Source organism: Apis cerana, linkage group LG6 (genome assembly GCF_029169275.1).
Source record: "Apis cerana isolate GH-2021 linkage group LG6, AcerK_1.0, whole genome shotgun sequence".
Classification (NCBI taxonomy): domain Eukaryota; kingdom Metazoa; phylum Arthropoda; class Insecta; order Hymenoptera; family Apidae; genus Apis; species Apis cerana.
The window spans coordinates 1,678,783-1,690,516 of NC_083857.1; the positions used below are offsets into that span (position 1 = coordinate 1,678,783).

The 11,734-nt window shown below is 29.1% G+C and overlaps 2 protein-coding genes across 11 annotated transcripts in view; one reads left to right on the forward strand and one right to left on the reverse strand.

Annotated features, from left to right (window-relative positions):
- The window catches only part of LOC107993494 (cell adhesion molecule Dscam2), a 197,604-nt gene extending 188,552 nt beyond the window's left edge, over positions 1–9,052 (forward strand). For 6 of the 10 annotated variants that reach the window (XM_062075910.1, XM_062075902.1, XM_062075911.1 and 3 more), the window contains 4 exons: positions 693–904; positions 3,025–3,178; positions 3,257–3,359; positions 4,458–9,052. In XM_062075910.1, the coding sequence (XP_061931894.1) occupies positions 693–904; positions 3,025–3,178; positions 3,257–3,359; positions 4,458–4,710 (722 nt within the window). In that variant the 3' untranslated portion in view covers positions 4,711–9,052. The remainder of the gene's footprint in view (positions 1–692; positions 905–3,024; positions 3,179–3,256; positions 3,360–4,457) is intronic. The other 4 variants (XM_062075908.1, XM_062075903.1, XM_062075907.1 and 1 more) reach the window with 2 other exon arrangements.
- Positions 9,053–9,283: 231 nt separating this feature from the next.
- LOC107993473 (tropomyosin-2-like) lies at positions 9,284–11,705 on the reverse strand. The gene is made up of 7 exons (XM_017049892.3): positions 11,576–11,705; positions 10,713–10,981; positions 10,161–10,294; positions 9,891–10,079; positions 9,723–9,798; positions 9,521–9,653; positions 9,284–9,438 (listed from the first exon to the last, which is right to left on the reverse strand). The coding sequence occupies exons 2-7, from the start codon at positions 10,950–10,952 to the stop codon at positions 9,356–9,358; spliced, it is 855 nt and encodes a 284-aa protein (XP_016905381.2). The 5' UTR covers positions 10,953–10,981; positions 11,576–11,705; the 3' UTR covers positions 9,284–9,355.
- Positions 11,706–11,734: the final 29 nt, after the last annotated feature.

Here is an 11,734-nt window from a genome sequence, read left to right on the forward strand (position 1 = left end):
ACAGTTAGCGATCGATTACAATTCACAAGCGAAGATGGATCATTTCCACATCTTCCTTTCATCATTCTACACCATCGTCTATTTTCTTTGTGCACTTCATTGCGAACAATGTTGAATGTTTCATTTATTCTTCACCATATTTCGTTCAACATTTTATCATGCATCGCTTTTACCTTTGCTCTAATCATCCTCTATAATTCTATAGGATCATACCCCCTTAGGACATCATGTTCATTTTTTGAATAATTAACGAGGAGAACTCATTAAGAAAATGTACAAATGTATTTATAAACTTCTCATATAGAATAATCTATATAATATAATCTATCCTTTAGGAGATAAATATATATTATGATATATACATTTATAAAAAGACATCTTTACATTCATAATTTAATTATTAATTTATTCTATTCTATTCTATAATTTGAAATATACTACTTGTTTTTATCTTTAAATTTAATTCTTAGAAATATCTTCAATTCTGTTACAAAATATTAACTTAAATAATATTCTCTTTAAAATATAAGAGTTCTCCTCATCGATCATAGTTGAGCATTAAAAATTAGAAAAGAAAAGTAATAAAATGAAAAAAGAATTATTCTTTGTGATAGAGTGGAAAATTGATAGTTGCATAAAAAATTCATCCCGACGCGATTTGAAAGGTAGGCAATGCCTCTGATGGGTTACAGAGACAGCGGAGGACATCTCGCCGTACGCTACGTTCCAGCTTTCGGAGGGTGGCGGGGGAAGCCTGGCAGGATTGGGAGGGTTGGGAGGACTGGGAGGCGCGGCGGAAGCTTCAGCGGCCGGTCTCCACCCGAACAACACTCTTCTTCACAGTTTCATGTATCACGAGCACGCTATGACCGAAGGGTGCGCAAGCCCTCCACCTGCAGCAACGGTAAGTCTACGTAAAGCAGCAAATCTATGTAAATTGATTTAAATTAATATTTAATAAAAGTAATATTTAATTATTAAATTAAATATCAATAGTTTGTAAGGATTCTGAAAATTTATAAGGTTATTATTTAAAAAATATAAGTAATAAGATCTTACATAATTCTTACATATTTTTCGTTGATATCTAAAAATCTTATTTCTAAATTATTATTCTATTATTATATTATCTGTATTTTGTATTTTAGCAATATTTAAATATGCGATACTTCCATTAGAGAATGGATATGTAATTTCTCAATTGGACAATCAAATAATTTTTTAAAAATTAGGAAAATTATAAAATATTTTATTGGATACTTATAATAATTTTTAAGATAAAATTTAAATTTTTATTTATGGATATTAAATTATTAATATTTCAAAATTTAATATAATATATCAAATATTCTTTAAATGAGAATAATTTTCTTTCTACGCTTCATATTAAGTTCATAAATAGATTGCGGATGTTTATGCAATTATAATATATCATATATAACATATATTTATAACATATCAAAATGTATATATAAAAAAATGTACAGATTACACACATATAATAAAATATATCTACAAAATAGTTATAAATAGAATATATATAAATTATTCTATTGTTATTACTAATTATTTATTATAATATTTATGAATTATATTATATAATTTTAATTTTTATTATATTTTCAATAATAAATTATTGTTATTAAAAAAGTAATTTATACATTAAAAATGTTTTGACAATATCAAATTGCATTAAAAAAACATATTCCATTTGAAAAAAAGAAAATCGATTTTTATTTATTTATCTATAAAAAAAAATTAATAATCACACAATATGCATTCTTCGAAATAATTCAAATATTTGTCGCTGTAAATAATGACAAAAATCAAAATAATTTCAGTACACTTGAAATATAATTTGAAAATCAAAAAAAGTACGAGAAACTTAATTTATTTGCCAATTATTTTATAGTTTAAACATTAATATATAATATGTAAAAAATATATGCAATATATAAAATATATATAAAATATGCAAAATAAATTTTTAAAATCTCTTAATCATAAAACACATATTTATATTTATCATATCAAATTTGTTTTTCTATAAAAATATTATGCATTTGCATAAACATTCACATTATAAATCATTGCAATTATCTTTTTTCAATGATAATTTATTTATTTTTAATTAAAAATTTTCATAAAAAATGTTAACAATTGTAATAAAAATAACAATAGTAAGATAAAGATTTATTTAATATAATTTAATATATTTAATATATTATATATAATTTAAAATATTTAATATAAAAGATTACAATATTTTAATATATTGTAATTTACGATGATTTAAAATAAAAATTATAGTGTAAAAATATTTTTAATTTAATTCTAAATTTATATTCTAAATTTAAAATTTAAATTTATTTATTTATTTTTTTAGTATTTAATGAAGTGTCAAAAATATTAAATTTCTGTATTAAATGAAAAATTAGAAATAGATATGTAAAATATCAATTCATTATTCATAAATTCATAATATACGATAAATATAAATGTTTTGATTAATATTTTTGAATAATATTTTAATAATACCTTAATAAAAAAATAGTTAATAATTCTTTATAAATCGTAATATAAAAAAATTAAAAAATATCTTCAAATTATTCAAAAAGTTTCAAATAATCACTAAATATTTATTAAATACATTCTAACAATCTTATATACTTATTGAACTTTTAAATATATATAATTATGTATTATATTATGTATTATATATTTCTTACATTGTAATAATTACATTATAATAATGTAATAATTCCATATACATTTACATATCAGATATTAATTTTTGCATAAATATTTATATTATACATATTGGAAAGAAATAAATAATTTTTATTATTTTAATTATTCATTTAAAATAGTTCGATGATACTTTTTATAATTTATAATTTATTTGGAAAATGTAATGAAACATTTTTCTCTGAAATTTATTAGAGTTTTTCTATGTAATATAAATGTTATTATACGATAATATCATTGATAATTGTTACATAATATAAAATCTGTGTCATACAGAGTATGAAGAGTGTTTCGTCGAGGAGACGACAACAGAGAAAACAACAAACGCCGGGCGATGTCGAGAGCGACGAGAGCGAGTCTGACCCAGATCAGCTGACGAGCTCTCGCACAGAGTCTTCCAACCAGCTAGACGCTGGCAAACTCAAACACAGTATGCCTAATTATTCGTTTTATTGTGTTAATTTTTTTGATCAATAAATTCGTGAAATAATAAAAATTCTTCTTTTAGTTCGGGCCGTTTCCGATTTCATTTACCACGGTACGTCGAGCACTTCTTCAGACATCTCACCCATGTCAGAGCAGAAGTCACTTCCTCGAAGAGGACGTTCTAGGTAATTTTTTCATATTTTTAAATTTTTTTTAAATCATTCAAATAGAATAAATAGATTCATTAGTCAAATTGTCATTCATTTCATATTCATAATTCATTCGTATTCATAACACATCTAACAGAGCATAATTTTATTTTACAGTCGATAATAAACAATTTTCAAATCTTAACGTAAAAATCACATACTTGGCATATATACAAAGAAAAAAGAGTAATTACAAAGATTAAAATAAAAAATAATAAAAGTTGATATGCAAAAATTATTGAAATTTAAACAAAAATTATTGAATTATTTATTGAAACTTATTTTTTTCAATTTTGCAATAGATGAAAATAGAATGCGATGATAATTTCATTTTGCTATAATATTATTTTAAAATTCAAAACAAAATTATAAAATTAAATTTATAATTTGAAAAATAAATAGAATAAAATAAATATTTTACTTAATATTTTTTGCATTTTCGATTTTATAAATGATATCGATTTTAATCTCTAGAATTTTTAAATTTTCTTCCTATTTCATCCATTATAAAAAATATAAATATTTTGAATAGTGAAAATAAAATGAAAAAAATTAAATTTATCACAATATGCATATCTATAAAAAAATTGACTATTTTTATACTGTCATTATGTAATATAGAAGTAATATATCGTTTCCCTTTACATCAGAAACATGAATATATAAATTTTTTGTTTGAATTACGGGTTGTTTTTCAATATTTAATTTCAGTTCACAATAATAAAATAATATTTTATAGTCGAATTTTGAAATCATTGACACTTCAAGAATATTAATCTCAAATAATTATCTTTTATTCTATAACATAAACTTAATTTAATCTTTAAAGAACGATATGCATATAATTAAAATTGAGGAAATTAATTTTTAACAAAATAAAAGGATAATGATTCCAAATTCTCGAGCAATCATAAGTCGCATTTATTTTCATAAATTATACACCATCGACCAAACGAAATGCTTTGTACGATCAGGATTCGACAGTCGAAGAAAAATCGGAAAAAAAAAAAAAACAAATTCATGCAAATCATATTTTCATCCGTAGTAAGTTCATTTCTTTGGCTGTCCCGTAAGATGGCATGTTCCCAGCAGGAGCTCTCTACGCACATTGTTACCACCGATATCGGTCGCGGAGACCACGTTCGTCGGAGGTAATCAGGGGAACGTAGTGCCAGGGAATGGCGACCGTTCCGACAGGCCGGAGCTCAGCGAGGCCGAGTGCGATATCGACTCCTTGAAGAAGCTGAAACTCGGTTTGAGAAGCTCCCTCTGGTCAAGGCCGAGCACCCAAAATAATCCTTCCTCCGACTACTCTATCGCCGTTTAATTTACCCCACTTTCTTAATTCTATGTGCCTCCTCCACTTCCCATATTGGACACGATAGGCCAAGATATCTTCGTTCTTCTTCCCTCTCTTGATCCCATGGTCCAAGGAAAATGAAAATCCATTCCTATCTGGTGTCTTTGGCGTCAGATGTTTCGACGTGGTTAAAATTTAAAATTTAAAAGGAAGAAAAGGAAGAAAAGAAAGGATGGAAAGATAGGACTTGGTAGCGCGTAATTACGCGCGTCCGTTTCCCTTTTTCTCTCTGTCGATATAGATGAAAAATTAAATTATATTCGATCGATCGGGAATCGGCAGATGAATCGCTTGTAGATAATGAAGAGAAGTAAAAAAAAACAAGTGAAATTTTAAATATCACGAGATTCGTGATAATATCGTTAATTTATAATTCGAATTGTCATTATTTATCGTCCAAGATCTTCATTGAAAGAACTCGAACCTTTTACCTTTCTCTTCTTTATCTATGATGCAACGATATATAATTACATATATATCAGTGAGTGCGTGTGCATGCGTAACGAGTGAATGAGTAAAGAGATTGAATGAGTTAATCGGGTGTGTAAGAGTGCGTGCCAAACGACAATTTGCTCAGACTCGCTGCGACTCGTTTGCCGGCGGGCGACCCATTCGAGACCAAAGACTTAATCGTACGAGCAGAGCACGGGAAAGTCCTTGGAGCAGAATCGTGGAAAATGGCGTCGTATTGCAAATTCGTAAGAATCTAACGTTTCCATCTTTCTTTCGAACGTTGGACGATCAGCTTTGAACATTTGCATTTATTTACGTATTTGATCACGATGTCGCGTATAAATGGATACGTGATACGTATTTATGATCGATAAGGTGACGAGGATGGGACGGAACGTGATTGAGAAAACGTTTACCCGACGACGGTGAAATTAATCATTGCGTAACTAATTGCTGCGATTTAAGCGACGTGTCACTTCTCAGATGTCAAACCGGGAGCATTTATTTTGGTCACGCTGGCCTACACCGTTCGATCCTCGATTCTATGTAGATCTTCATCGTTATTCTTTGCGACCACATTCCTAAGTTTCAAATACATACCTACATCGATTCGATTCATTACGAAACATTCTAAATCTGAAAAATCTATTCTTGACTAATATTTTATAAGTCGTAACGAGTAATATATAGTGCGAATATTTTTGTAATTTTTTTTAAATTGCTCTTTTCAATCTATTTAAAATCTTTTATCATTTCTATATCTCGAAATTGATCAATCAAAACGTATTCGAAGAACATTTGATAAAGTTTTTTATTTTAATTTAAAAAAAATTTAAGAATCAGGTAAATTAATCTATCGATAAATGAAATATTAATAATGAATAGAATTTAAAAAAGTTCATTTAAAGATACAATTATTTTCTTACACTTTACGTAACTTTGTGTAAACCTTTTCTTTTTTTAATCGTCTCTCACAAATTCCACACTCTCTACGAACAACAACGAATCTTAATAAATAATTCAAAGCTCGTTCGTAACGTTCGTTGCCGAAAGAAGCGATTCCTTCAATCCGTAAGACTGATTTCCTTAATCTTCGTTCGACCGACCGCTCTTTCACAGAGCTCATCCGCTATAATTTCAACGTACATGCATACGCGAATCGTCGGCAGGCGTCGTTTTCCGCTCTCGATTCGTGCTCGCCTCGTGTCCAGTTGCGTACGTGGTATTAGAATCGGGATGCAAGTTATAATAACCTGAGAGAAAACCAAGGATGGCGTTATACGCGAAAAAAAAAATCTACGTGGAAAACGTGTTCGTGGAAGGTTTTTAAAAAGACGACAATGAGACGTGCTCGTCCGTTTCTCCAAGGCGAGCAGCACGTCCAAGGTTGGGCTCTGTTGCATTGTAAAGTTTATACGTACGTCTAAACACCGTTAATTACTTTAAGTCCGTTATATAAATCCTAAGACTTCTAAGTAAGGCATTATTTCCGCGTGCGGGCAAGTCAAGCACGCCTCTCTCCTGCTCTGTACATTTTTCGCCGTGCCGACGAACTCTAGTCTAGAACGTCGATGGCGTCCGTTTCGACGCCATACCGTTCAGTCGATTACACCAAAAAAAAAAAAACATCCCTCTTCGAATGTCGCGCACTCGAGAGACCGCGAGACTCGCGAATCGTAATTCAAAATGTCCGGGCGGTCGTTGTTTTCTCTAATCGAACGCTTGATTCGCGTGAAACGCGAATAGGCGGATACGTTTTTAAACGAGCAATCCAATGAACCTGTTTTCGCACGGTTCCAGACTGAACTTTTATCATTCTCGTATGAGATAATTTGAGAGATTCTTCGTTTTTATTATTCGAATAAAAAAAGAGAAATAAAAATGAAAAAAAGAAAGAAGCATATCGATCTAGTTAAAGGTCAAAGATAAGAGAATTGCTGCGCACGAAGTTGCAGCGAATTCGTAGTTAGTTACGTTTCCTTAGACTGATTTGAAAGTAAAAATAACACGGTTAGAGCGCTCAAGCGTATTTCCATGCTTATCTTATCTTTGACGAATTTTAATACATACATATACACATACGCGCACACATACACACGTACACGTACATTATCACTGCCATTCTAACTGCCAAAATCGAAATTCCTAATTCCAGAAACGATAATTTTAATCATTCATCAAAATAACGAATTTTCGAAGTTTTTAAGATTTTAGAAAATGTTTTTTCGACGAATTTTATGATAAAATTAAATGATCGATGATTTTATTCGTGAATTTCATTGATACTTAAGTTCCGTGCGCGACACTGCGAAGACGAGGGCATAGGTATACGTATATATAAATTTATATAAATATATATATGTACTTAAAGCGCGTGTAAGCGCATGCATTACGATTAACATACATGAATGTATATATTGAGAAGCACGTCAATCAAACTCGTAGAGTTCGATTAATTTGTTAGATCCTTATCGGGAAGCGGGTATCGTTCATCGTTGCGATAATAAAAGTTTTTGTACATGTTTTCTTATGTCACCGACCGACTGACGTCCGCTCAACGAGGACTCTATACATTTTTCCATTTTTCTTTTGATATTCGATTTTTTCTTCTAGGAATTTCTGGCCCCAACCAAAAAAAAAAAAAAATTTCTTAACAGTTACACATTTCGAAATTATTAATCTTGAAAAAGTGGACTTTTACTTTCATTTCTTTGTCAGTCAACAAATATTGTACATTATAAGTCGTTAAATTACATCATAATTATATATCTATAGAGTAATATGAAAAACTGGCCTAGTTTTGAAACAATTACGTTTAGATGAAAGATGCAATAAATATTTATTAATCTCGAAAGAGGACGTTTATATGATGTTAAACAAAAAAAGCGCCGGAAATTCCATAGAAACACGCGACCCTATACTGCGAATCATTTCCATCGCGTTAATCGTTGGGATACAAACGACCCTCACGATGCTGTATGTTTTAATTTTAATAACGGTGATGTTACTTAGAACGTCTCGAGATATTAAATGAATCGATGTTCTTGCGACTTATTAGCGAACATAATACAAGAAATTTCAAGAAATAAAAGCGATAAAAGTTCATCGAATCGATCGCTAACAGATGTAAGATTTTACGTCCTTCTGAAAAATCCAAACTAGTCGTATAAAATTATAAGTACTAAAAAAAAAAAATAAGATATAAAGATGAAATATAGAAAAAAGATTTTTAGATAAGCATAAGTTGTACAACGTTATTAAATTATATGAAAATCGATGATGGACTTTCTATCGCTAATTATTCTCATTTTTCGTGTATTGATTTATCTTATCATATGGATTAATCAAACTTCCCATGATCGAAAATTCTTCAATTACGTACAAAAATTACGTATCTTTATTTAATATTATCGATTTAATATTTGAAAATTACGTCACCGATTTGATGAACCGCGTTTTGCGAATGAACAAAAGCGTGAGAAGTGAGCAAATCAAACGAACAATTATTATTGTAACTACTATTAGCATCGTTGTAAAAAAAAAAGTAATAATAATAATAAAGAACTGAAGAAAGAAAAAGGTAAAAAAAGAGGAAAAGTGACGCGAATGTGAAGAGTGTGTCTGCGTATCGAGATTCTATTCTTGAGTGGCATAGCCACGTGCGGAAGGAAGAACTCTGTTGATTGAGAAAATCGCGATTGTTTCCTCTCTGTTTTAAACGATCGCTGTGAAACGACATGGCCATTATGCCATTGGTTGAAATTGTATTCAAGTCGGTGGTGTGGCGTTTCGAAGCATTGTGTCGATCGTAGTATCGATAAAATAAATTGATATCCTGTAAAGTACCGTACGAAAATTATTCTTGTCGTTTCTTTGTTACCCTTTGATAATTAACAATTGATATAAAAATAAGTTACTTTTTAAATAAATATATATTATTATATCTATTTTTATAGATAAATAGATATTGATATATTTATTTGTTACAAGTAAATAGATGTTATGTATTTAAATATATTAAATTAGTAATTAGACAATTATTTTATCTATAATTGAATTTAACTATTATGTGAAAAAAAAAGTAAAATATTTGGGTATAATTTTTAATAGAAATATACTGACGTAGAAAATAACAAAGTTTGATATTATAAAAGTTCGATTAATATCCGGTGAGTTCAGCAAACGTGGAGTCCATGTCATCGCAGATATATTTGTATTTTTCCTTCTCTCTAAATAGAAAGTCTGAAAGAACACGATTGTAAATGCAGAAAAGAAAAGGTTTGATCGGAAAATATAAAAAAAAAATTCATGAAACGAAACATACCTTCTCTCGCATCCAATTCTTTCGAGAACATTTTTACCATCTTTTCCGCAATGATGGCTCTTTTTTCAGCAGTTTTCAGTTTCACTTTCAAGTCCTTCAACTGTGTTTTAAATTCCTCTACCCTTTGATTAGCCTATGAAATATTGTCGAAAATATTGTTAACAAAAATTGGATCAATGAACGATAAATAAGATTTTATTACCTTTTCCTCGGATACTTCTAAAGATTTCAATATATTACCAACAATGAATAATTCGTCCTCTCGTTCCATTATTTTTCTGTGAATCGTTATAGATGAAATTAATAAGATACGAGACTAAAGTTTATCCAAAATAATTTACGATTTTTACAATTTACGAATTCTACATACGCTTCGCTCGATTTTACTCTCTCTTCAGCTGCTTCTAATTCATCCTCCACAAAAGCCAATTTCCTCGAGATTTCGTCCGACTTCGTATCAGCATCTTCAGCAATTAGCCTCGCTTCTTTTAGCTGAGTCATCAATTGATCCATTCTTTCCTCGTCCTGTTTGCTTCTATTCTCCAAAACTTTGCAGATACTAAAAGTAATAATTTACCACGAGAAAAATTTCAAACGTATATCATATTCTTCCCTTTCTTTTCTTTCACATAGAACAAACCGTTTCGCATCCTCTGCGGTTTCCATCGCTTGTGCCAGTTTAGCTTGTGCCGTTAAACGACGTTCTTCCGATTTCTCCAAATTCTGCAAGCATTGCTGCATCTTTCTGTTCAAAACTGCCAACTCGGATTGCGTCTATTCTCATTCAATAGGACAAGAATCGTTAAAATTATATTTTTAAATAATCAAAATCAGGTATTCTCAACCTTATATGATCTCCTTATAAGCATATCTTTATTGTCATTTTAGTTAATGATTTTTAGATCATATTTATTTTATATATTGAATAATTATTGTATAATTATATATTGCAATCAGATAATGTTTTGTTACTTAACTTAAAAACAATGTTGCTAGTCATTCAACAGCACTGTATTTATTGATTTTTTAAATTATCCTTATATGGCAAAAAAAGATTACAAAAGAGTTATTTAAATATTAAAAAAATATTTAAAAAGGGGTTTACGATTGAAAAAAGGTTGAAAAACTGTTCTAAATTCATTATAAAAATATTACTAATATGTAGAATTGTATATTTGTACAAATCACCAACCACAATATAGATTCTTTCTTTTTGCTCGAGATCTCTATTCGACTTCTCCAATTGGGCTTTGCTCAATTCCAAATCGCGTTCCATCTGCACCAATTTCTTTGCAAATTCCCGAACCTCATCCCTCAACTTTTCTTCTCGTCGATTCGCCTCCTTTGCTTGTTGATCGCATAGATCGGCCTTGTCCATCGCCAGATCCTTTTCGATCTTCAGCATTTGCAAGCGTTTTTTTATCGCGTTCATGACTTTGATAATCAATTTTACGCGCGAAACTATGAAAAAAATTCGTACAAAATTTAAGTTAATAAAAATTAAACATTATCAATATAATGAACTTTTTCAATTAAATATTCAATTGATATTTAATAAAAAATATTCAATCGATATTGTATAGTGTAATAAATTGTTGTAATTAAGAGGTGAATTTTTTATATAAAACGTATAGAATACGTTTAATAGTTTTGCAAAAATTACAAAAATGTAGATCTTGAAAGATATTTCGCGAATCTTGTTTTTTAAAAATAATAATGTTTTTTAAAAATATTTCAAAAAAGGAAGAATCGAAATGTACATTTATCAAATGACGTTAGAATAATATTTATATTATTGGATAAATGGAAATATTCGATACGCATGAATCAATATTTTATAAAAGGAGAATTGAACATTAGCGATTTTTATCAAAAACTCAAATATATAGAAACACTTTTGTTTTTTAGTCCAGTTTTTTACACCAATTCATTATCATTAATATAATTATTCGTTTCAAAGCACTTTCACACTTTAAAGCAGAACAAAGTCGAACAAAACATTTTATCTTATAAATATATTTTATTTTATTGCATATGGAAAAACTATGATCTTACGTATTAATTATTTTAAAAACAAAATTCGTAAAGATAAAATAATTCTTAGGTTTTTCAAAGCAAAGCTCGCGGGTTACTGCACTCCGTGACCGACGAGGACAATGCTTTATAGACTCAAAGAAATGCAAAAGAACCTAATAGGCCATTTCTTTAGTTAGA

Coding starts and splice junctions, on each gene's coding strand:
- LOC107993473 (XM_017049892.3), bottom strand. CDS start 10,952: ATGAACGCGATAAAAAAACGCTTGCAAATGCTGAAGATCGAAAAGGAT. Junction 10,295..10,712: donor AAGAAAGAATCTATATTGTG/GTTGGTGATTTG, acceptor GAATGAGAATAG/ACGCAATCCGAGTTGGCAGT. Junction 9,799..9,890: donor AGAGTAAAATCGAGCGAAGC/GTATGTAGAATT, acceptor AACGATTCACAG/AAAAATAATGGAACGAGAGG.